The sequence below is a fragment of the Homalodisca vitripennis genome, chromosome 2 (genome assembly GCF_021130785.1).
Source record: "Homalodisca vitripennis isolate AUS2020 chromosome 2, UT_GWSS_2.1, whole genome shotgun sequence".
Lineage (NCBI taxonomy): Eukaryota > Metazoa > Arthropoda > Insecta > Hemiptera > Cicadellidae > Homalodisca > Homalodisca vitripennis.
In genome coordinates this window covers 148628637-148654065 of record NC_060208.1, presented here as the reverse complement: position 1 = coordinate 148654065, position 25429 = coordinate 148628637, and the positions used below count along the sequence as shown (strand labels likewise).

The following is a 25429-nucleotide window of genomic DNA, read 5'->3' as shown; positions in this document are numbered from 1 at the left end:
GTTCCTCCCCATATCCCTATACCATATCTTATGTGTGACTCGATAAAGGCAAAATATGCTGTCTTGGCTGCGGGTAGGCCAGCGATATGCATCATTTGACGGACAACGTAAACTCCTGAGGCAAGTTGTTTGCACAAACAGTTCACATGGTCATTCCATGATAGCTTGTTGTCCAGAGTTATTCCAAGGAATCTTGAATTTGTTGTTTCTGTGATGAGTTACAAAATAAATAATCTATTGTGATGTTAATTACACCTTATTAGATTCATAGGTTCAGGCCTTATGGGTTTTTTTTTATAATGAGAGCTTTTATATAAATTTGTAAAATTACGAAATAAAAAACTTAACAGCATTTTTTATGTAGACAAAAAGCTGAGAAAATATCTCACTACACTTAATTCCATAAGGACTTCTTCAGAGTGACAGGATTCACTTGTATGAATGAGGAATAGGGTACCGCCAAAATCTGACAAAATATGAAGGGGACAATATTTCTTCACATATTATAGAATATAGACTAGAACACAATTTAATTTTGTACTTACGTACAAATATTAAGAACACTTCTAGTAAACAATATGCAATTCACATTTTAAGTTATGTGTACCTTGTTAAATTCTCTGTGAAATCATGACCCTATAAAACTAAGTGAAATAATATGTGTAAATAGTTCACAATTGAACATGGAGTTTTTTTATTAAAATATTTTTATGAAACTCTATAAGGATTAGTGATGTTTGGTTTACTTTGTAAATTTTGGAATGAAAAAGAGTAACAGTTTAAACATTTATTATTGTTTTCACTGTATATTTTACTTTATAGAATTCGAATTTATCCTAAACTGTAATCAAAGTTCAATACATTTCCTAAATTTGTTCTTTAGTGGAGAATATTCTTTTGTTCACAATGAACTTATAGTATATAATAGTATGGTTCCTTATGAATAAGAGTTACACTGACAGCATAACAACATGTATGTAAATTAGAATTTTTTTATTATACTTAGTAAAAGTGCTTAAAACAGTACTAAAGTAAAATTTTAGCTATCTTCTATTAATAAAAAAATAGAATAAATCTAATTTTGTTATTAAAAACACTGATTAGTCTTTTCATGAGAAATTTTGGTAACTATATGCTATTGACATCTTAGTATCTGCTTTTTATGGATATTTTGAAAGGTCTTGGAGCAGTAGTGAACCCTGGAAGAGCCATTGTGGAAGGTTCTGGTTCACCTGGTGGTAAACTGATGGAAAACTTCTCAAAGAAAGTCGTAGTGAAGAGGAATATAATGTTTCTTGCTAACATTTCTCCAACACATGTTCTCTGTCCTGTAATACAAAAATGTAATTTGTAGTAGAAGCAATAACACAAGATTATTACATTTTGGAATTAAAATATTACAGCATGTGGTAAAAGTGACAAAAAAATTATAGCAGAGTACATCCTGAGAGAAAAATAAAATACTTGAGAGTTGATCTTTTATAGTTTGATCTATTCAAAATGTTACAAAAATCATCTCTTACACTTACCAAGTCCAAAAGTTGGCATAGTGGAGGGCTTGATGTACTGTCCGTCAGCATTTAAAAATCTTTCGGGAATGAATTCTTCTGGGGTTTTCCAGTATTTAGGATCATAGCCTACAGCTCTGAGATTTAACAGTATAAGTGTATCCTGAAACCAATTTTCATTTTATAATGATACATTATAGAGATTAGCATACAAATGTCTCTACTGATAACCCTGAAGATACTAGGATTGTTCTGACAGATCACTGTGTTACAGTCAAAGTTTATTACTTAAAACTCTTTAGTTTCAAATTTCATACTGTTATATTAGCACTGGAAATACTAGGATTTGTCTCGAATATCACTGGGTACTGTCAAAGAATTAAGTACCATTCTTAGTATGAAATTATGTATCAAGTTACTGAAACTCTAAAACATTACAAATAAGGGACAACACACCAAAGTTATAGCATTACAAGACATAGGTTGTCTGCCAATTCCATTAAAATGAGCGAAATGAGAGAAATTTTCATGAATTAGACAGAACTAACTCACAACACAAAAACAAAAAAATTATTTATTGGGACAGAACAGTAATGTTTCTTTTGTTTAATTAATACACATAAGCTAACATATAGCCATATAAACATTTACCTTTTGAAATACTCCTTTATAAAACCATTAATGTAAATAAAAATTGTTTTAATCTCCAAAACTAGTTAGTGTACCTTAGGAACGAAGTAACCACCAAACGTAGTGTCCTTAGAACAAAAGTGAGGCACACTCGCTGGTGCTACACTGTTGATTCTCTCCACTTCATTGAGGACTGCCATCGTGTAGTGCATCCTACACAACACAAACTTGTTGGTAATTAGGCTCATTCACAAAGTGAGGAACACTCGATGATTCTACTCTGCTGATTCTCTCCACTTGGTAGAGGACTGCCATTGTGTAGTGCATTCTACACAACTTCCAATTGGTGATTAGTCTCATTTACAAAAGCCACATGTAACTTTGTACAGCATGGTAAATTATTGTAGTATGACTAGGTACCCAAGTAGGTTAAAGAATCAAATCTGCTTGGTTTGGTAAATTTTTTCTCTTAGGACGAAAAGTTTAAAAACCATTCATTGTTCTGCGTAAAAGGACCTTTTACGATTACTTGTTGATAACCATGAGGAAGAATTTCGGACTAGTATCTCAGACATGTCACCTTGGAAGAAGGGGAGGCCAGCTCTTACCAGCGTCTCCAAAGTGGTAGGAGTAGCATGTCCTTTGTCCTGACTAGCAACAGCTTTTAACACTTAAGGAGCCCTACCAACTCCAAAAGTCATCTGTCGCAGTAGACAAAACCTATTGATTCACCCTTGTATCCCAATATCTCAACATTTAGGGTTAGTGGTGTGCAATCCATAGGGTTGCCTATATTAAAGTGACACGAGTTTTCCTTTACACAGTGTAGGTTCACCTAGAAAGTATAAGTAAACTAATCCCTCCTGGAACCTTACTGGTATAGTGAACCCTCCTGGAGATTTGGTAAGTATTGGATTCTGTTGGTGCTCCTATAAGTGTGGTTTGTATCCCTGAGTTAAAGCGTTATAGTCAATATCACTTTAAATAGTAAAAATATACATAGATAATCTTTTTTAGATAGAACTTCATGTGGGTTAGGGAACAATTTAATCTGAAATGACAGCTAATTTTTCCAGGTTCTAAACAGATTTTCAATTCAATTTAATTTTTAAATCTTTATTTTCATAAGTACATAGTAAAAATTAAACATGCTTGGAACCATTAAAATTATCATTATTTAAAAAATGGCAATGCGTTTTTAACCAAACAAATTCAAAAGTTTTGAAATAGATATGTTTATAAAAATAATAATATAAATGTGTTATTATCAATAGAACTTGTCACCAATATGTACATTTAAATTAATAATGTACAACTTTACATATATTTATATTTAAGTTTCATTTGCTGTTAAGCATTTGAAGCCTGAGAAGCATTCCAGAAATTCTTTCTTTCAGAGGTTATAGGACCACTTACAGTAATTTTCTGTTAGCATTATTGTGTATTAACTAATTATTGTCCTTGGCACTGGTGTCAGCTGATACTCTTAGTATCTATCATCACAACCTAACACAAGAAGTGCATGTCTATCTAGTAAACTAATTAAAACTAAAATACCGGTAGTGTTAATTTACCCTCTTACTAACACTATTATTCCACACTTTACAACTAATCTGACTCGAATTTCAATGAACTAGAGAGAATTGTTTATTTTACTGTCCATTGGTATTAATTTTCCCATCTCATCTTTAAATTGATGAACAATTTAACCTATGCTGACGTTTTTTGGATTGTTTCCCTTAAGATCTGGCTGTAGTGAAACAACCTTGATTATCACCCTATAACAAGAATGTTAAATCTCACACTTTTATGCCTTTACTTTTGGTTGTGGACTTATGAAAGATGTCTTACTAAAGAATATAATAAATGTAGATGCAAACATTTTTCAGTTTTTTTATGTTATATTATATTATTAATACATTTTCATTATTAAAATACAAAGTAAAAACCGTTTGATAGTTTTTCTAAATAACCAATAAAATTGTCAAAAGGTAAAACTTAAAATTATTTGGGTGCATATTAATACGTTTAAAATAAGACATCTTCCATGATTGTATAATTAAAATTAAGGGTGTGAAAGTGTTTGAGGTTTAACATTGTTCTTATTGAGTTAAAATTAAGATGGCCACTAGTGAAGCCAACTGGAGAATGCTGCAACAATGGGGGACTAACTATGCCAAAGACTACTTGTTACTTATAAATTGAATTTATCAAAATAAGATCATCTATATAGTCCCTAACACAGTTTCCATTGTGTTTGACTAAAAAATGTTTAATATCTTTTGTAACAGGGCCTTTAAAAAGATATGGTGCACACCATTTTAACTCTAATAATTTGAATAAATAGCAAAACTGAATCAAACCTGTTGAATTGGTTTTTCATACAATTACAATTTTTTAATATTTGAAGCAAGTAAAAAGTATATTTTGTAGTTGATGAGCAATGCGTCATTAGATAGTGCAGTTTTAGATAGTTAAACTCAATAATCTTTTTTAACCTCATGCTTTGGATTAGCAAAGTAGTAAAAAGGGCTTTTGTAGTGTTGAATGAAACAATGGTTAAGAATTGATTGTACTGTATATGCATGGCAATTCTATATCAAAACAATTGATATACTATCTAGTTTAGCCTGTCAGACCAGATTAATTTAGTCTGATGACCATGCTCTGTGTAAGTATTGTGCGTGCATCCGAATCCATATTGTGCGTGTCCTCAACTTTAAAGCATTAACAAACATGCAGTTCACCAGACATGCTAATATAACTTATTGTATACTAAATATCTAGACAAAACAAGTTAATTCTGCTAGCTGTAATGGAGTCTAAATCTATGCACTGATTACATCAAGAACATCACTACATATTCAACAGAAAAGCAGCAAAAAATAAATCAATTCGCTCTTCAATTCAAATTAAGCCTGTTTTAAATCAAAGATGCTATCTGGAGTACTATATAGGTACAACATTCAACTAGGAAACCCATTGTTCAATAGCTGAAAACTCTGGACTTCTTCCAAGAAGAAAGTCCAGCTACTGAATGCATCAAATGTGATTCTGGAAAGGGACCCCATACACAGCTTTGATGTTTTGTAGTAGTGATGTTAGCTTTGATCATCTTACATCATTAATGTGTGACTTGGGAAACAGGTCATGGCAGAAGGTCTCGAGTGGTTCCACAAAGTATTAGAGGTTCAGATTCAATAAAATAATTGCAAAGGATTGTATTGATATAAATAACAAAAGAATACATCAAGCAATAACCCCTGAGGGACAGCTGATGATGACAGCCAAAGAGGGTTAATGAAACACAAGAGGCAAAATATACTATGAACTCTTTACCCTTAATGTAGCTTCCTAGCTAAAGAAGCAGCTCAGCTATGCACTGTAACCTGAAGCTTTGTGAGAAGGGACAAGAAGATTACTGTACTTCAAGAGATCGGATGGAGGGATGCCATAAGTCACATTTTTTAGAGGGATGCAAGTTCATGAGCAGTTTTATGACTTCCTTAACTCTCACTCTGCACCTAACTGTGTTGGTAAAGCTAGGCACTGAGAAGACAGAGGGAAGTATACTCTAGTAGTTTGCAAACATTCCACACATACAGTATCAGCTTGAGTTGAAGCAGCCTTGTTGTTCTATTTGAGACCTGAGGACGTAGCCAGCAGGGGGTCCAAGGGATTCGGAACCTCCCCCAAATTTTCAAAATTTTTAAATTACTCTTTTAGCAAAATATTATTATTATTTAAATAATTCAGTATTACTGACATGTACTGCTGAAGTATTGTTCTCAACATTGAAACAAGTCAAGTACTTATTAATTATCAAAATGGGGAATGAGCGGTTGACTGTACTTTCCTTACTTTGTTTTTGTCCACTACAGGAAAATACGGTATCTGTCATCTTGAACCCTAAAATGTTTTGTGGCTCCTTTCTTGTTGAGAACTATTAGCAACTATTCTTGCAACTATAAACTTATATATATATATATATATATATATATATATATATATATATATATATATATATATATTAATTATGCTATGACACAAATTTTGATTATTGACATACTTAGCTTTGTCTTCTAACAACGGTTTCCTTGACCGCCCCAATACTCGGTCGATTTCTTCATGCATCTTTTGCTGTACTTCAGGATAGAGAATCATGTACAAAAGTACAAACTCGCAAGAATTACTGGTAGATTCTGCTCCAGCAGAGAATAAATCACTGGCAACCACAGTCAAGTCCTCCTCTGAAAATTGTATGTGTATGAATTAATTGTCAGTAATATGAAACAGTGATGATATAAATGTATGATCTTTAATCTTGTAATTTAACACTTGGCATGTCAATGACATAAAGTTACTCCTGAATTGTAGTCTAGCATTATCCTGATGATATTGAGCATAGAGATCTCTAATGACTGTCTGTGTTGCAGGTAATTCAGCCCCACAATTAGACATTGACTTGAGTGTAGGGTGAACATATGCTTCATTTTCATATTTTTTCATGACAATACATTTTTTAATGACCTGGTCAGCCCATCCAATCTTAATTCTACACCTTAGTGAAATAAATATTAGCAAGTACATTTAGTAAGAGTTAAATCGAAATGTTAAGTACTAATATTTTATGGCACACTACCTTACAATGTGCTGACAGACCATCGTTGGTATAGTAAAATTTGAATACCTGAGAAATACGAAGGATGGTTGTTCTTGTTTCTTTCAATTTCAATCAAATAATTGTCAATTATATCTCTTGGGTTGTTAGGATCAAGGATTTCTTTGTGTTCTTGAATTGTTTCCTGCACAGCAAGCAAATAATTTGATTAGTGACATTTTGTAGTATTTTAATAAATGCCCATCCATTTAAAGACCTGATGTTTGTTGGTTTCTTAGATAATTACAAGGACTAAAAAATAGATATACGAGTGTGTATGTATGTATATATATTAAAATATATATTATAATATACAATAATTTAACATTTTTATATAAAGGGAAATAGAATTTAATTTCAATAAAGATTGAATCACGAAAAGCACCTGTAATATTAAATTAAATTAGGTTATTGCTATTTATATACAGGGTGTCCCATGAAGAAATGGAGAAACTGTCAGGACTTGTTCTTACGGTGAAAATAATGAAAAAAGTTCATATACACATAGGTCCAGAAACGCTTAGTTAGCGAGCTATACAGGGTGAAAGATTTCGCTCAGATTTCAGTGCCACCGTTAAAAGGGAGCCCTATTAAATTATTTTGGGCGTTACCCAGGACGTAAAATCTAATGTATATTATTCAAATTGAACTGAAAAATTGAATGAAATTGGTACCAGACCTCTAGCTACAGTAATTTTTAAGATATCTGAAGAAATACGCAAAATTCGGTGTCCAAAAACAAGTTTCATTTAGGTTTCAAGTAGATTAACTTTGTTAAATGTGTAACAAACACGTAAAATTCTTTAACAAAACTTGTATAGAATTAATTTCTTAAGATAATGATGTAAAATAAGCCAATAAAAATTATACGTAAACATTAAGAAAATCATTTGAATGCTAATTTCTTGAACTGGATTGGGCATGGTGGACCAATCAACTGGCCACCACGATCGCCTGACTTATCGCCTCTTGACTACTTCTTATGGGGACATATCAAAGCTATGGAGTATAAACATAAAGTTGATATTACTCGTTAGAATTCGCAACGCATTTGACAGTATAAGAAACAATCCAGACATAATTCGCAGAGCCACCACAAATATTTTACGTCAAGCAGAGTGCTGTGTGCATTGTGAAGGAGGGAATTTCGAACAGTTACTAAACTAAGGTTAGTTTAGTAAGTTAAAATAAAAATTTATAAAAACATGTACGTTCAGGAAGAAAAAAAGTGTAACCGATTTTGTCTATTCTTCGTACGTTATTTATTTAATTAAAAATTTATTTTCTTAAAGTTTACGTATAATTTTTATTGGCTTATTTTACATCATTATCTTAAGAAATTAATTCTTTACAAGTTTTGTTAAAGAATTTTACGTGTTTGTTACACATTTAACAAAGTTAATCTACTTGAAACCTAAATGAAACTTGTTTTTGGACACCGAATTTTGCGTATTTCTTCAGATATCTTAAAAATTACTGCAGCTAGATGTCTGGTACCAATTTTATTCAATTTTTCAGTTCAATTTGCATAATATACATTAAATTTTACGTCCTGGGTAGCGCCCAAAATAATTTAATAGGGCTCCCTTTTAACGGTGGCACTGAAATCTGGTCGAAATCTTTCACCCTGTATAGCTCGCTAACTAAGCTTTTCTGGACCTATGTGTATATGAACTTTTTTCATTATTTTCACCGTAAGAACAAGTCCTGACAGTTTCTCCATTTCTTCATGGGACACCCTGTATAAAAATGTAATGAATGTAAAATAAAAGTCGCTTTACAGGTATTTGGTCTTTTGATTATTTGTTAGTTTGTTTATTTGAACACATATGTTACAGAATTGCCTAATTACAAAATAATTGAATCGTAAAAAGTAAGGGCTTTGTGGTGTAGTGGTAGCGCACTCAACCTGCAAGTGAGAGATCCGAGTTCAAGTCCCAGTGGAGCAAATACTTTTTTTATTCAATATTTATTGAAATTATGTATATATATATATAAGTTTATGTAATTGATTATATATATAATCATTTATATACATATATAATATATATATATATATATATATATGTATGTATATATATATATATATATATATATATTTATATATGTATATATATATATGTATATATAAAATAGGATACTTTTTTTACTTTATTTAAATACTAATGTTACAAAACTAACTCAAATTATCAAATTAATCTTAGTCACCTGAATGAAACCATAGATTCCATATGTCAGAGCTTGATCATGTTTGAACTTCTTACTCACAAATCTAAAAATTGGAAACATATCTTCTATTTCTCCAGTTGTACTGCCTTGACGGAAAAGTTCATGTAAGTTTTCTAAAAATTGGATTGATCGTTTGTCATTGAAATCAATTCTTTTGCTGGCTACTATCATCCAAATGACATTGATGGCTGCTAGTCCAAACATACCATTCCCCTGTAAAAAATCAATTTGATATTATAAATTTAATATTATAAATTGTAATTTTGAACCAAGACTACTGATAATAGTTTTTCATAAATTAAAAAGAATGAAATAAAATGTTTTTACTTTTAAATTTTATTTAACACATTAAAATTTGTTAAATATTGTTCATTTCAACAGTTTGTATAAAACTTACCTGAACAATAGATCCATCTTTAATTGTTTCCATAAGTTGGCTTATTTCATCAGCTATTAAATTTTCTTTCTCATTTTTCCCAAAAGCCCGCATTTGTTTAACAGTAAATTTCCGGCTGGAAGACCACTGTTCTCCGGAACTAAAAAATATTCCTGTGAATAAAATTGAAATGTTTTATACATCAATATGAAATTTCAAATTTTTAAGAAAAAGAGTTACAACAAATCTCTTTAGATTATTATTTTGTAAGAGTTTAGTTAGGTACCAATAACGTACAAACTGAGATGGCAGAATATTGAGTTTGTTAATTCAGTTATCACAAAGTAGTTTTACTTACTCATAAAAATTTGATTGCAAGAGATCTGAAAGGATGTTCTAACAGGTAAGATTTTTTTAGTTTGCACCTCCATTTGATAGTTTTATCTCTAAGCATTGAGTAATAATTAATCTTCACCTAAATCTTGGCTGTGTTTTTCTGAACTTTATTTGTTAATATTAATATTTTTATGGCTAAAGTGTTTTAACACTGTTCAGCCAGTCACTTTTTGATACATTAACATCATATCGTTATTTTTACTAAGCATCTCCTTAAAATCTTGGCTCAGGGTATTTGAAAATTAAAAATTCTTGTTGTACTAGTAATTTTTAAAAGGTGACTTCAAAAATTTTAATTTTCGGTGAACACTGGGAAACAGAGTTAATATTAGTTCATCTTCATGTGGTATCTTTAGCTGTCACAAAGTGCTAGTGATAATAACAGTATAGCACTGATAATTTAGTATCTACAGTATAACAATGGGTCTTTAGATTGTGATAGGGCTCTAAAAGTAAAGATATACATTCAAGATAGCAAACAAGATTGTATGTTTGTTTTGTAGGCTATTGAGTAGAACGGACAATATGAAGGAGGCCAAATTTAGTTTTGCCATTATGTAAGTATTGTTTTGTGGGTACGTTCCACGGCATACTTGTAGGCTCTTGTTTTGAGTGAGGGAAGCAATTTTTAAGGTTTACTGATTTTGGTTGATGTTTTCGAGTCAAAGTGCTTGAGTCTTCAAATTACACTGAATTACATAACGCATGCTGGCGTTTGATTCTGTCTATGTATGTTTTGACCTGGATTATAAAACTAAACTTATTTAAAGCTTCCAACTTCACATTTTCATCTGTTTCTATGAGTCCATCATGTCAGCTTAGGTTGAGATAAAATATACATTCAATTATATTTTGAACTGATAGTAAAGGTTCCTTGGCTCTGCAATATTTATCATTGTTTGTGCTAAGTATTTTAAGTTATATTGAGATTATTTAATTGCTCTGGCTAGTTTGTGTCAGCGATAATAAGGATGTACCTTTGAACCGTGTCCACACTGAAGTGTAATTTGAAGACTCAAGCACTTTGACTCTTCAACAATAGACTGGTTGCTCCCTTTTTGGATTTTCCTGTTTCTGCTTAGATGTTTTGGTAAGCTTCAAAGTCATAATTTTGTCCACCATTACAATGTTACATTCGAAATAAGTCAGGATGGTGTCTGTGGAAGAAGTGTCTACCACAGTACTTGAGACCCTAAGATAGTTATAACCTTGCTGTGGCGCACCTAGAAATCTTCTCTGGGGGTTGTCCAAGGTATGAAAATAATCCCTACCAGTAGGGGATCCTAAATATTAAATCCTAAAATCGTTATTTAGTAGTGCTTCTGAACTAATGACAGTAGGACAAAGATCAGGTCACAGTGTATACTTTACAGTAAAACCATTCTACTACCAATCACCAGGAAGCTTGTACAAGAATAATTAAAATCTTCTGTACAGTATATGTAAAGCTTATTTAACTAAAACTAATTTTAATCATAAGGCTCAAAATATTGAACTAAATAGTTAAGTTTAAATCAGAAAACAAGACAAAAGCTAAATTTGATATTTACTCTCAGTTCAAAAAGTTTATATATCCCAGTTTGAAAGTATAGAGCTACAATAACTGAAGTTGTATTAAAATCTAGCTTGTTTACTTTTTCATTTCAACGTATAAAAGTGTTTACTACCAATAACTCTCAGTTTTTTATATCAATAACAACAAAGAAAATATTAGTTTTTTTGTGCTTTTCAACCAAACTGCAACTTTGATAATTCATAACTAGGAAACTTGTGATCTGATTAAGACCAAATGTTTGTACAAAATATATACAATGTTGCTATAATTGAGTATGTAATTTTAGAATAGTATGAAAATAATGTTGTTATTAAATTACAATCTTAACTGTTATTCTTGAACAGGTGGTCCACAAATTCGGCATTAGTCACATTATGGAACTCTTAGTTATTATCTGCATGTAATTCTGTAAGCCACTATTTAATTTTTTAAACAGATTACATTGAGCAGGTTTTGTTAATTTACACGTTTTCAAAAAAATTCAATTATTATATGTGCATTTACTATGTATTTTGTAAATTAAAATCGTTATAAAGTTTGAATTTATATTTTTTATTATGATTGATTTTAAAGTAGTAACATTCATTGTATTTTTTGTATAAAATAGACTATTAAAAAAAAAAATAACTAACACTTTGAATATGCCCACCACGCATCAAACTACACACTAGGAGTCAATCAAACTTGTAATAAAAATCTAGAAAACATATTGACCCACACCTCGACAGAACAAAGTTCACCCCCCGACCTCAGGAGCCAGTCAAACCTGCAACAAAAAACTGATTTTATATACAAGGACAACAGAGGCAGAGTCCTCTATTCCCCTACCCACGACAGATGCAAGCCTACCCATAACGCCAGGAGTCAGTCAAATCTGCAGAAAAAAAACTGAAACATATGCGGACTACACCACTGAAAAAACAAAACCCCTTCATCAACAACAGGAATGAGCCAAAAATGGATTAAGAAGACAAACAAGTTTAGCGTCTCCCTCCAAATGGCAAAAGCCACTGAAAAAGCTAACATCCAGGAATTTCAATTACCTAAAAACATCCAACGTTCTAAACAGAATAGCCACCTCCCAGAACCATCCCCAACTCCTGTGAACGACAATCTCGCTCACCTCACTTGTAAACGAAAACTCAGGGCATGGGAAAAATGTCTCCTCCATGTACTGCACAAGTACTTAGTGAGGGGGAAACATACGAGGAGTTCCTCACCAAACATCTTGAACAAGTATAGTAAAAGAGGTAATATTTTAACCACTGGACATAGCTTGAGCATGACTAACTTTAACTGTACTGAGGGAGCCAGCCAAACCCTGTCTAAAAAACTGAGCCAAAACACTACTGAGGGAGCCAGCCAAACCCTGTCTAAAAACTGAACCAAAACACTACTGAGGGAGCCAGCCAAACCCTGCCTAAAAAACTGAACCAAAACACTGCTGGGGAAGTCCCCCCAACCTTGACTGGACAACTCAATGACAATCTGGAACTGATCTCACAATCTGACCAAACCCATGAAATCACCACTCCCTAGACAAATTTTTCCAGAGACTCAACATTTACATTTTTTAGAGATGACTCAGCGGAAGAGGAAAAGGTTCAGAATTTTTCTGAACTCAAACCTAATAAAAAAAAAGCAAGCCATCTCAGCAAAATATAATAAAAATTGCCCACCAAAACATAAATTGGCTCGCTGGTAAAACAAACAGACTGTCACATTTCCTCGCCAATCACAGACCTGACCTTTTAAATACTAACAGAACACGGGCTCACACAAGACAACTTAGAAAATACACGGATTGATGGCTATACTCTGATAGGAGGCTTCTGCAGGAAGTTACATAAGAAAGGAGGGGTCGCAGGATATGTAAAGAACGAATTAGAAAAGACCATCAAACTAATAAGAACTAGTAATGAAGAGTCAGAGCTAGTGTGTGAAACAGCTTTTTTCGAGATAAAAATCAACAAAGAAGTAATCCAAGTACTTGGCACTTATAGGCCCCCGACATCAAACATTGAGCAATCAATTGACATTCTAACGGACCAGCTGGAAAGCGCCATGGCAAACAACCAAACCAATGGTCATTGTCGGGGATATAAATGTTGACAATCTGGGGGAACCGAGCAAACGACAGTAACAACATGAAGCTTAACGAATTTTTAACATCATTTGACCTCAAAAGACTTAGCCTGCCCCCCACCAGACTCACTAAAGACACAGAGACCTCTATTGACTGGATATGCACGAATATCGACCCCCAAGAAGCCATTCAAGCTTCAGTCGTTCTCTCTGGCCTTTCGGGACCATACATCCCAACTGGCCACACTACATCTGACAGCAGGAAAATATAGCAGAACTGTAACTGAGAGAAAACGCATTTTTAACAAGAAAACCATGACTCTCATAAAGGATACGCTCAAAACACACGAGTGGAATAGTATATACAATGCGGAAGATGCAAATCAAGCATATACAAATTTCCACCTCATCATACAAACCGTCCTAAACAGCAGCTGCCCATTCAAAAGTGTAGCAATCACTCCGCCGAAAGAAAACAACTTGCTGGGACGATGAATGCACCACCTTAAAAAAAATTCGTATATAGAAAGCCTTAAACAAGGAACTTTGTACTGGAAAACCTGAAGACAAAGCTGAATCAGCACGGAGAAAAAAGGAATATGACATGAAGCTCAAGACGCTAAAAAAACAACAAACATCAGACCACATCTCTCAGGCCGACAATAAATCAAAAGCACTTTGGCAAATAATAAACAACGAAAGAAAAAACAAACAGGCCAAATCTCAGTAAATGGCAAATTGTCACAGACGGGGAAGTACTGCAAGATCCCAAAAAAAGTAGCAAACACCTTCAACTCCTTCTTTGCCACAGTCTCGCAGAAAGGACACTAAAACCAAACAACCTAAACAATGGGCTATTTAATATCTACAATCCACCCAACATGACAAATAGCAACCTAAATCTACGACCAGCAACAGAGACTGACGTTATAAAAGCCATAAACTCCCTAAAACCCAAAACATCCTCGGGTATAGACGAGATCTCGGCTAAACTCATCAAAACCTGCAAACATGAACTCACTAAACCCTTGACTGCTCTAATAAATAAATCGCTTCAACAAGGAATATTCCCCACTATGCTAAAAATAGCCAAGGTCTACCCGAAACATAAAAGTGGATCAATGAATGACTTAATGAACTACAGACCGATCTCCCTGATATCTACCTTTTCAAAAATCTACGAGAAATTGTCTTAGATAGGCTATTATCCTACCTAGAACAAAGCAAATCTAATGACCAACCAGCAACATGGATTCCTAAAGGGACGGTCAACAACTACTGCTCTAATACAGTTAACGGAGTACATCATTGACCAACTCGACAACGGACATGCAGTCACTAGCCTGTTTCTTGACCTTCAGTAAGGCATTCGACTGCCTTAACCATGACCATCTCCTTAACAAAATGAAGTCCCTAGGGATAAATGGGAAGACGGGAGAATGGTTCCATAGTTACCTAAGTGACAGAAAGCAAATAGTTGAAATTGAGCATGAAGAACAAAACAAGCGAAAAAAAATCTATTCTGACATGACAAGCATTGCCAGAGGAGTACCACAAGGGTCAGTACTGGGGCCGGTACTGTTTCTCCTCCTAACAAACGATCTTCCAGACTACCATAAAGGAATACTGTGAAACAACAATGTATGCAGATGACACAGTCCTCACCATAGCAAATAAATCCATTCAAACCCTGAAAAGGAACTACTGACACTGCTTTTTAGTTACACAAAACAATATTGCCTAAGAAATGACCTTGCCCTTAATGAGAAAAAAAACAATACAGCTAATTTTCACCACAAAAAACAAAGAATTACCTCTACCAATCCCTGGAACTGCAGCTCAGGATACAGTCAAATACCTGGGCATTACAATGGATTCAAAGCTCACATGGAAAGCACACATAGAATTACTTTGTAAAAAACTCTCTTCAAGCACTTATGTAATAAGAAGGGTAAAACACACAAGCAATCTGGAAACTGCAAAGATAGCCTATTATGCACTATTTGAATCTCATCTCAGGTACGGAATTGTGACCTGGGGCGGAACATCTGCTACCAACCTGCAAAGAATCCTAAAACTTCAAAAAAGGGCAAATAAGATGTCTAGCAGGCCTAAACTACCTCGAAAGCTGTCGTGATGCCTTCAAGGAACTCAAAATCCTGACGGCCCCAGCGCTCTACATGCAAGAGGCAATCATGCATGCTGTTCTCACCAATCAAACCCGACAAAGAGACATACACAACCAAAATACACGCCATGCTTCAGATTTTGCTCTGCCGCCTCACCATCTAACACTCTTTACAAGCAAGCCTTCCTATAAGGGAGCCTTGCTCTACAATCAACTACCAGTCCATCTCAGAGAAAAACCAGAACGCCACCTCAAGAAACATCTCACAGTCTGGCTCCAGGAGCGACCTTTCTACTCTATTCAAGAATTTTTTAAATCCTGTAACTCTCAACTATTAACATTCTTTAACTATCTCATGTATTGACGCATTGTACTGTTCTCTAATGAATATGTGAAATAAAGAAAATTGTCTATTGTCTATTGTCTATTGTCTATTGTCTATTAGGCGATCTATTATTTTAAAATAAAATGCTCCTGGGGGATGGGGACAGGCCCAGTCGTACCCCCATTAGTGCGCCTCTGTAACCATGCTCAAGATTTTCCGGACAGTTTTAAACTCTAATAGAAGTGAATTCAAACTCGAATTAATTTAATTTGAAGAGAAAATCTAATATTATTATCACAGCACCATGAATGGGCTCTTTTCTTGCGATCTGCTGGGTTCAGATTAAATATTTATCTTTGTATTAATTAAGATTAGTATTTATACTAAAGCATTTTATTTGACTGAAAAACTTAGAATTTAAAGCGGAATTTTAGAAGGAATTTTGACCCCCACTATCGATCCCTGGATACACCCATGCCAGGTGCTTATGCAACAGCATGGTTCACCAAGGTTGAACCAGTATTTACCAAATGAACTTTAGAGTTACAGATGTTGTGATGAGTTGGGTAATTTGTTCACTTCTTTTGGTAACCTTGAATATCGTGGGTCATTAACAGGCCGCTTCACCTTTCCAGATTTTTCTTCTGCTGTATCCCTACTATTTGTTTGGTAATCTAAGGCATCCACTAAATGTATAAATCTATGTTTCATTTCATTTCAAAACTCATAAGAATAGTTATCCAAGGTGTTTCTACTTAGTAAAGAAAGGGAGGAACCAGGAGAACAAAGCAAGGAAGAGCAGCATGGTCTCCAAGTTATCAGACTTTGAGTATGAATTAGAGATAACATCAGTTAAAATCCTATCCAGACAGTTATTAACAGTACTGTAAACTTCATAGTAAACTGACACTCATCCCTACTGTTTGTAAAGATCTCTGTACAGACTACAAGAGCAGTGGTGTAACTATGGGGAAAACAAGGAAGATAAAAAAAAACTCCCCCCTCCTCCTAAAAAAGCCCCAGAAAATTTTAAAAATATATGAAATACAGCAGCTAAATGTTTTACTTTGAATTAGGCATATCTAATTTATTTTCGCATACTCATATTCATTCCAAATCTTCCTGTTCGGTGTGCTCTTCAATGAGATCCACTGCTTTGCAGTATAGACAAAGTAAGATTAAAAGGAGACTGACTTTTCCTTTTTATAAAACGGGTATTGATTTTGGAAATATTTTTTAACAGACAAAAAATAGTGTACTAATTGTCATTGTAAGAAAACTATATTACTAGCAGCCATGTTAGGGTTGTTCTTTCCTAGTTATGAATTATTTACCTACATAACCATTGAAAAGAAGTTTTTAATAACTGTTAATTTTTACTTAGCAACATTACCTAATAATTTTCCAAACATCCTCTCCCGTATAACAACGTTGTTAGGTCGTGCCTGAAATTCCTCCTTGCGTAACGCAGCAACAATATGATCAATCTCAGTAATTGCAACTATCAAGGTGTCAAATGCACTCAAGCCTATGATTGGTCCATACTTTTTAGACCACTTGTCCATGGCAATCCAGAAGTGACCTCGAGGCATCTGATGTATATTACCAATGATAGGCAATGGGGTAGGACCTTTGAACAGACACATTTTGATTAAAAGCTGCATATCCAAAAGTTTATTTTTAAAAGTTTTCTTGTATTCTTAATGATTATGCTCAATTAAATCATCAATTCAATAAATATTTTTAAATTTCATTAATATGAATGTTGAGTTCAGCTCCATTTCATCCTCCACTTAGTGCAGTGTCTGAAATGTGACATTACCATGGATTTTAGGATCGTGTCTGAAACACCGTAGTGCCCTCAACCATGCACTTGATGAAACAATAAGATGCCTCTTCATCTTGATTAAACTGGATGGCTTTTGGGAAACCAGATAGACCTCTTTTGTAGTCTAGGTGACTCTGTTGAAATGACATAAATATTTTTTTTTTTTGGACTTCTTCATCACCGACTGTTTTGCATCTCTTCAGATGTGGACAGATTCCAGGAGTCAAGTCTGTAATAGTGTCAGATTTCAGACGCTGCACCAAGTGGAAAGTGAAATGTAGCTAAACTCAACATTCAAACTTCATTTTTTAAATATTTTCATTAAATATAAGAAACTGCTAATGTTGTGACATTACCTGGAGGAAAGTTGTTTGGTCTTCTTTTGATCCAAAGATACAGCAGTAGAGCAGAAACAATGAACAAAACTATTGTTTCAATCATTATTAGTAAACCTGCAATAACAAACAATAAAACACACTTATTGTTTGGCCAGTGGAGTTCATAAAACGCTACAATGCAATAATTTTGATGTAATTCTATTTAAGTCACTTATTATCTGTGCTAGTCTTTGTACCCAGACTCCAAACCAATCTCAATTTATTGATATATTGAAATGTGAACTATATAAAGTATTTTATTTAGCTAGAAAAAAATGTAGAGACAATATAAAAAGTATTTTATAAATATTAATCTTTAGCGAAAATATTTCCTCAGTCAAATTGTTTGATATTTTAAAACATTGTGAGGGAGTGGCCAGTTATTACAATTACAGCTGTTACAATTACAGTTTATAGCAAATTACAGATTTCTAGCCCAGAGCATCTACTAGAGTGGTTTTATAACTCATTATTAACATTGTTTATTATAGCTGGTCCATTATTGCTATATAACATTTTCAGTCACAAATTCTTCTTTGTTAGATTACATAAGTGTAAACATTATAATCATGAATCTTCACATGGAGTTGAGAGAATTTACACTGTGTACTTTAGATAGTTCAGTATTGCTGTTTAATTAGACAATCTTTTGAATCAACTTATGTTTAATGATTATGATTATGATAATGATTTATGATTAAATAAAGATCCATGATTATGACTGTTTACGTTGTTTTATGATATAGTGTCATTTCAACTATATGAGGTGACTATAATAACTATTGGAATTAATGTTTTTATAATAAAATGATTAAAGCTTTTAATATTGAATTTGATAAAAATGTTATTTCTAATATGTTCTAATGTAGAAAAAAATAGACAAAGGGCTTTAAAGTTTTTAAATTGAGTACCACAAATTGACAGTACTGTTTTATATTTCATTAGTATAAATATAGTTGTTGTTCAAAGATGTTATTGTGAAAAATTGATTATATCAAAAGTAAAGGCCTGTGACATAAAACTTAAAAGCAGAATATTCTATAGGAATAATTTATCAATAGTTTTGGTATGTTGTAAGGTTTCAATGTCACTACTTCAAGGTATCAAGATTCATATTGTAAACAATAGTACAAACAGTTGATGAAATAAACAACTTAAACTGTTGTGTGAATCAACCTTGAAAACTTATATAACTATTGAAAACTTTCATTGTCTTTCAAGGTGACACTTGATTATGAACTTATCTTCCTACGAACTGAACTGTGCTAAAACTATATTTATCTTTTAACAAATTATAGTATTAATAAGACAAATATAAATAGATTCAAGATTCAAAATGTTAGAAAATAAATCAATACAAATCATACCAACAGAATAAAAATACAAAGTAGGACATCATGTTCATAAGTGGTGGTGTTCACCAGTTCATAAGAGTTGAGTGTGAATAATGGAGTTAGAAAGGTTTTCATTGTAATTTGACTTTCACATTGAAACCGCCACATCAATTGTTAAAATATTTATAAATATAATTATTTAAAGTTGCCCAACCCTTCATACCATATGAAAATTAGAGCACATTTTGTTAGATGTAGAATTTACTAGTAAAAATGTATTCAGTATGTATACATGTTTCTAAGTGTTTATACATGATGTAAGTGTATACGTTCTATATTCATAAGATTCTAGGTGCAATGTAACTTAGTTTATACTGTTTTGTTTAATTAAAATACAATTAATTGGATAAAGCTTTCAGTCTATTTAAATTTTTAAATAGATTGAGCTGGCACAAATGGTTGTATACATTTGAAGTTTGGCTTATTATGGATAATCTTTACTTTTTTCAATGAATCAAAGTTGTTTCTAATTTATGTTTATTTTGAGAGAAGAATTATTACCACAGAGTGTGCAAAAGTTAGAAACATTTTCCTAAGTAAGATTGTTAGTGCATAGTACTAGAAGTTTGAATCCAAGGTATTACTTATTATCATTTGGGTAAATATATAAATCAAAACAATTAAAATCAAATACTTCATTGCCAATAATCACATTTACATAATGAAATAGGCATTATCAAAAAAGTAAGAACTTTAAAATAATCACGTATCTATGATACATCATATTTAGACCATATTTATATATGCATTTAATCCATAAAATCTTGAATTGAATAAAAAGGATTCTCTACTAACCAATCATACAAAACTATTTAACATTTGTTCGAATAAATGGTTCTTGCTGAAAGAGGAAGTTTATTGAGAAATATAATTAAATTATTTGAACAGAATTTGCTGTTTTACACAGTCCGTAACTGGGAACACACATGTTTTTCTTTGTTACAAGTATTATAGTAGTGTGTATTCTGTCTAGTGGTTAAATTATGTAAGTTAGATTTTGTTTAAAGCAGTATACAGGGTGGAAAAAAAAGTATGGAAACGCTTTCACTAATTTTGTATGGCTTCACTTATACAAATTAAATTTTGTACATCACCACTTGTATTAAGAACCTAGTTTTTGAGACCAGTGGGGACATTTTATCTTTTCAGGGGACGGCCCGTGAGGAGTCGGACGAAAATCTTAAATGTAAGCATAGGCCGAGTTTGGTATCAAATTAAAGGTTTAGTAAAGAGAAACTCATTACCGCAAACCGCACTTAAAAGGTTGACCCTATCCAGAGTACGGGCCGTATGAATTTCATGACAAAGAAATTTAGTAATTTTTGTCTTGTGAAGTAAACTATTTTACTTTCAGTAGTATGTTTTATGTCGGTTATGTAAATTTGAAAAACAATTTCCAACAAAAAATTATTTTTTTTACCTCTACATTTTGTTGGATAACAGTAAATAGGGGTTTTCCTGTCTTTTCTTCAAGAAACTGAGAGTATTCCATAATACCACCGTAATTCCTTATCAACATGAGGTTAAGGTCCAGTACCTCCAGCCCTTTTATCTCAGGCAAACATAAACTGGTTTAGGCAATACAAACAGTACTGTCACAGCAAAACTCCACAGTTTTGTATTTTTAATATCAGCTTGGTTTTTAGTCTACTTTATAATTTCGTTCACGTAAGATAAAGTTGAAAATCTTCACTAGAAGGTACTGTGATAGTTGTAAATTTGTTTACTTAAGTGTTTACATTTTTATTCTACTAGTTTTTAAAAGCAATGTCACTTAGTGAGTTTGAGAGAATCACGCTGCTTATGATGCGTGGGTTATGGATATCTATTTCGTCCCTATGAAGAAACAGCGCATTTTGTTTAATGACACTTTTCTTGATAGACTCCCCAATTAGTAGGCTAAGTCAACAGTGCTTAAGACAGTAAAAATATTTGAAGAAACTAGAACAGTCAAAGATCGCGAAAGAAGTGGCAGGCCTAAATAGGCAACAAATGAACAAAAATCTTTGGATGTACTCCAAACATTTGTTGAAAATCCCAGCACCTCGGCCAGAGTGGCTGCAGAAGATCTTGATATGAGCCATACCTCAGTGTTGAATGTTTTTACACAAAAACAAGTATCACTCTTTTAAAGTAACCCTAACCCAAGAACTTGCAGAGAATGATTTTGATCAAAGGACTGAATTTTGCGAAATAATGATGAGAAAGTGTGACGAAATTCAAAATTTTTTAAGTTCGATATTGTTTTCAGATGAAGCTACATTCTTTGTTAATGGACAAGTTAATAGGCATAATTGCCGTTACTGGGCCGACCATAATCCACACTGGATGATAGAAGGCCACACACAAAGGCCTCAGAAAGTGAATATGTGGGCTGGAATAATAAACAATAACATTGTAGGACCGTTTGTGATAGATGGAAATCTAACAGGCGAAATTTATTTCAATATGTTGACAAATAACATTTTGCCAGCAGTGCGTGCTCTTCTTGGGGCAAATTTTAATGCAGTATGGTTTCAGCAAGATGGAGCACCGCCCCATTACTATTTGCGGGTGCGCAATCTGTTAGATGAAGTGTTTCCTAACCGTTGGATTGGTCGCAGGGGTAACCGTTGAGTGGCCGGCTAGGTCACCGGAACTTAATCCAATAGATTTCTTTTTGTGGGGCTTCTTAAAAGATAATGTGTATAAAACTAAACCAGCCAACATTGAGGAGCTGACAAATCGTTTATTAGAAGAAGCAAGAAGAATTACACCCGAGATGCTTCAAAATGTGACTGCAGTAGGTTTTTATAATAGACTAGCTCATTGCCAACAAGTGTTTGGAGAGCAGTTTGAGCACCGCATTTAAAAGGTATGGTTATTTTTTGTAATACATAGATAATTTTTAATTTAATTCTTTTGGATAATTGTGTTCTATAAAGTGTCATTTTCAGTCAGAACAGTTTACTTGAGACTGTGAAATTGCGGAGAAATAATAATTAATCAAAAACGTTACTTATGAAATTCAAACGGCCCGTACTCTGGATAGGGTCAACCTTTTTAAGTGCGCGTTTGCGGTAATGAGTTTCTCTTTACTAATACCTTTAATTTGATACCAAACTCGGCCTATGCTTACATTTAAGATTTTCGTCCGACTCCTCATGGGCCGTCCCCCTGAAAAAGAAATAATGTCCCCACTGGTTTCAAAAACTAGGTTCTTAATACAAGTGGTGATGTACAAAATTTAATTTGTATAAGTGAAGCCATACAAAATTAGTGAAAGCGTTTCCATACTTTTTTTCCACCCTGTATACAGAAAATAAATGCGCAGTGGCTTCTTACAACAATTAAAGAAAAAAGACTTCATACAATCTTTTAATATTTCGACGAATGTCATTCTCAAAAAGGATGTAAATATTACATATATAAGCAAAGAATAAATGTAAACATTATATGTCCTAATGACATTTTTTGTAACAATTAGATTTCATTTCTATGATTAGGGTGAGTATTTAAATATAGTCGCAAGTTGTTGATTGCCACTATATCGAATTTCAAGAATGTCTCTGAGTTTCCAGATTAAATAGTCAACTCTATTCAATCTTTTAATAGTGCTGTTTATATGAGCCTGCCAATTCGGTTTACTATCAACATTGAAACCTAATAGTTTTACTGTATTAAGGTCAATAACTTGGCTCAAGCTTGGAAGATATTTTGGGGTTTTTTCTCCATTGCAAGAAAGTTTATGTGATGAAAACCAATTAATGGCGATATGTTTTGCATCTTCCATAATTGCCTCAATATTTATTAGGTTACTAAGAGAAGCCACTAAGATCACGTCATCAACATATATAATTAATTGTGTATTTAAATTATAGTGGCAAGTCATTGATTGTAACAGTAAAAAAAGATCCAAGAATGGATCCTTGAGGAACTCCCATACTATCATTCAACAATGATAATGTCCTGTAACTGAAACATACTGCTTCTTACCAGTTAGGTATGGTGTAATTATATCTATGGATTCAATTTCAACACCTTAACATTTTAGCTTATTGATTAATATACCATGTGGTACACACTCAAAAGCATTACTTAAGTCACACACAATAAGAGCTACAATTTTTGTTATTTTCAAAGGCTTTAATTGATTTCACCACTAAATTTAGAAGAGCTGTTGTTGTTGATAATCCTTTACAGAAACCAAATTCACAGTTTGAAATTAGATGATTGTTATGACAATAGAAACTTAATTTATTATGCATTACAGATTAAAAAACACATTTTAATGGAAATTAATGAAACTGGGTGGTAATTTTTTTGTAATCTTTTGTCACCCTTCTTAAAAACTGGATTGACTTTATGAATGTTAAGTAAATCTGAAAAATACCATTTTTGAAGGTGATGAATCAGAACAAAAGCTAGAGGTTCACTAACGTAATGAATTGTCTTCTTAATTAAATAGTTTGAAATCAAATAGTGATCAAAACCTTTAGAATTTTGGAAATATGATACTATTTTTTCACTCCCAATAAAATGTGAGTTAAGACTTTCTTGATCAAGCTCCATTTCTTGTGTGTGTGTGTGTGTGTGTGTGTGTGTGTGTGTGTGTTTTCCTGTGGAAACTAATGTTCCATGCCACTTTACACTTATTGAGTGATATATCAACATAATTAGCACAAGCTTTCTTTTTTTTCTTTAAAAAAATGGCTTACATCAAATCTTGATAGTAAATTTATATCTACTTGCTGAAATCGTTATTCCTAATTAAATACAGATGAAAATAAGTGTGTAAGAAAAAGAGATATGTTATGAAAATAAAAACACAATTTGAATAGAAAAATCTACTGATTGCTAGTGTGTGTTTAAGAAATTTACAGTGTGATCAAATAAGTATAGATTTTACAAACTCATCAAATTTAGTGTTTTCACTAGAAAAGCACATTTATTTATTCAAAATAAACCTTACTTAAAGTCAAAAGTAGGAATTATCACTTTGTTTTAAAACAAATCTGTTTTGAGTAATGTGTTTGTTTTTAACCCAAATTAACAACCATGCAAATGCAGAACATTCCAGACTAACATGTATTGTTAAGAGCCTAAAATCTCAGACAGAAAAAGTAGTGTTCTGGCATAAATTCAGAAAAATTGGTTTCAAATATAAAAACATTATTTTGATTAAATAACAATGTTATTTCTAAAGCAAAGTTTATATTACAATTGGATTGGAAATTTTAAATATAAAAAGTAATATTAAAATATACGTAACTTTGAACTATCTTTAATCCCAATAAAATAGAGTCTGTTTTATAATAATGTTCACTTTGAAAGATTATAATACTTATGATTAAATATTAATCATCTGATAAATAAATGATGTACTAATCTAAAATTGTTTAATATAGCACAATATGAAAAATCAACTTTATTTTATAATGAATATAATATTATTTACTACAACAATATATTTATTAAAAGTAGGTTGTACAAAATATTTCATTTTACCTGTAGATGTAAGCTTAAATATAATGATTTCGTACAAAACTTATAATTATATTAACTATGTAAAGACTCACTGCCAGTAACAATATAATGAATGTAGGAATGTATCGTTCAGATAGAGATGGATGACCACTACTGTCCAATATGTCTCACAACCACCAAGGTAACACTGATGCCCCCCCCCTTCAGTCCTCACTAACTGACAAACAGTGCTGATAACTTGCCCACCTAGCCTCTCAATGTCAAGTGGAAATCTAACAAAACCTTGCATCATCATTGCACCAAATGCTTGTTCTTTGTCATGATTCACCTATTCATACTAACCTAACCTCCTTTACTGAACTTGCAGAATTTGGTCTTTACTTCAAAAATATAAATTATAAAAATAATGCTTAATTTTTAATTTCTGAATATTATTGTTTACTTTTTCACGCTGGCCAAAAACGTTGAGATG

General features: G+C 32.7%; 1 protein-coding gene across 2 annotated transcripts; it reads right to left on the bottom strand.

Annotated features, from left to right (window-relative positions):
* Positions 1-976: 976 nt before the first annotated feature.
* On the bottom strand, positions 977-25155 carry LOC124354880 (farnesoate epoxidase-like). Of its 2 annotated transcripts, none has more exons than XM_046805643.1 (10): positions 25049-25155; positions 18077-18170; positions 17286-17522; positions 9425-9576; positions 9007-9240; positions 6829-6943; positions 6208-6388; positions 2234-2351; positions 1530-1671; positions 977-1328 (listed from the first exon to the last, which is right to left on the bottom strand). In XM_046805643.1, the coding sequence occupies exons 2-10, from the start codon at positions 18159-18161 to the stop codon at positions 1147-1149; spliced, it is 1446 nt and encodes a 481-aa protein (XP_046661599.1). In that variant the 5' UTR covers positions 18162-18170; positions 25049-25155; the 3' UTR covers positions 977-1146. The 2 variants fall into 2 exon arrangements, with proteins under 2 accessions (XP_046661599.1, XP_046661600.1); XM_046805644.1 differs by having other exon boundaries at positions 24978-25126.
* Between the last annotated feature and the right edge of the window lie 274 nt (positions 25156-25429).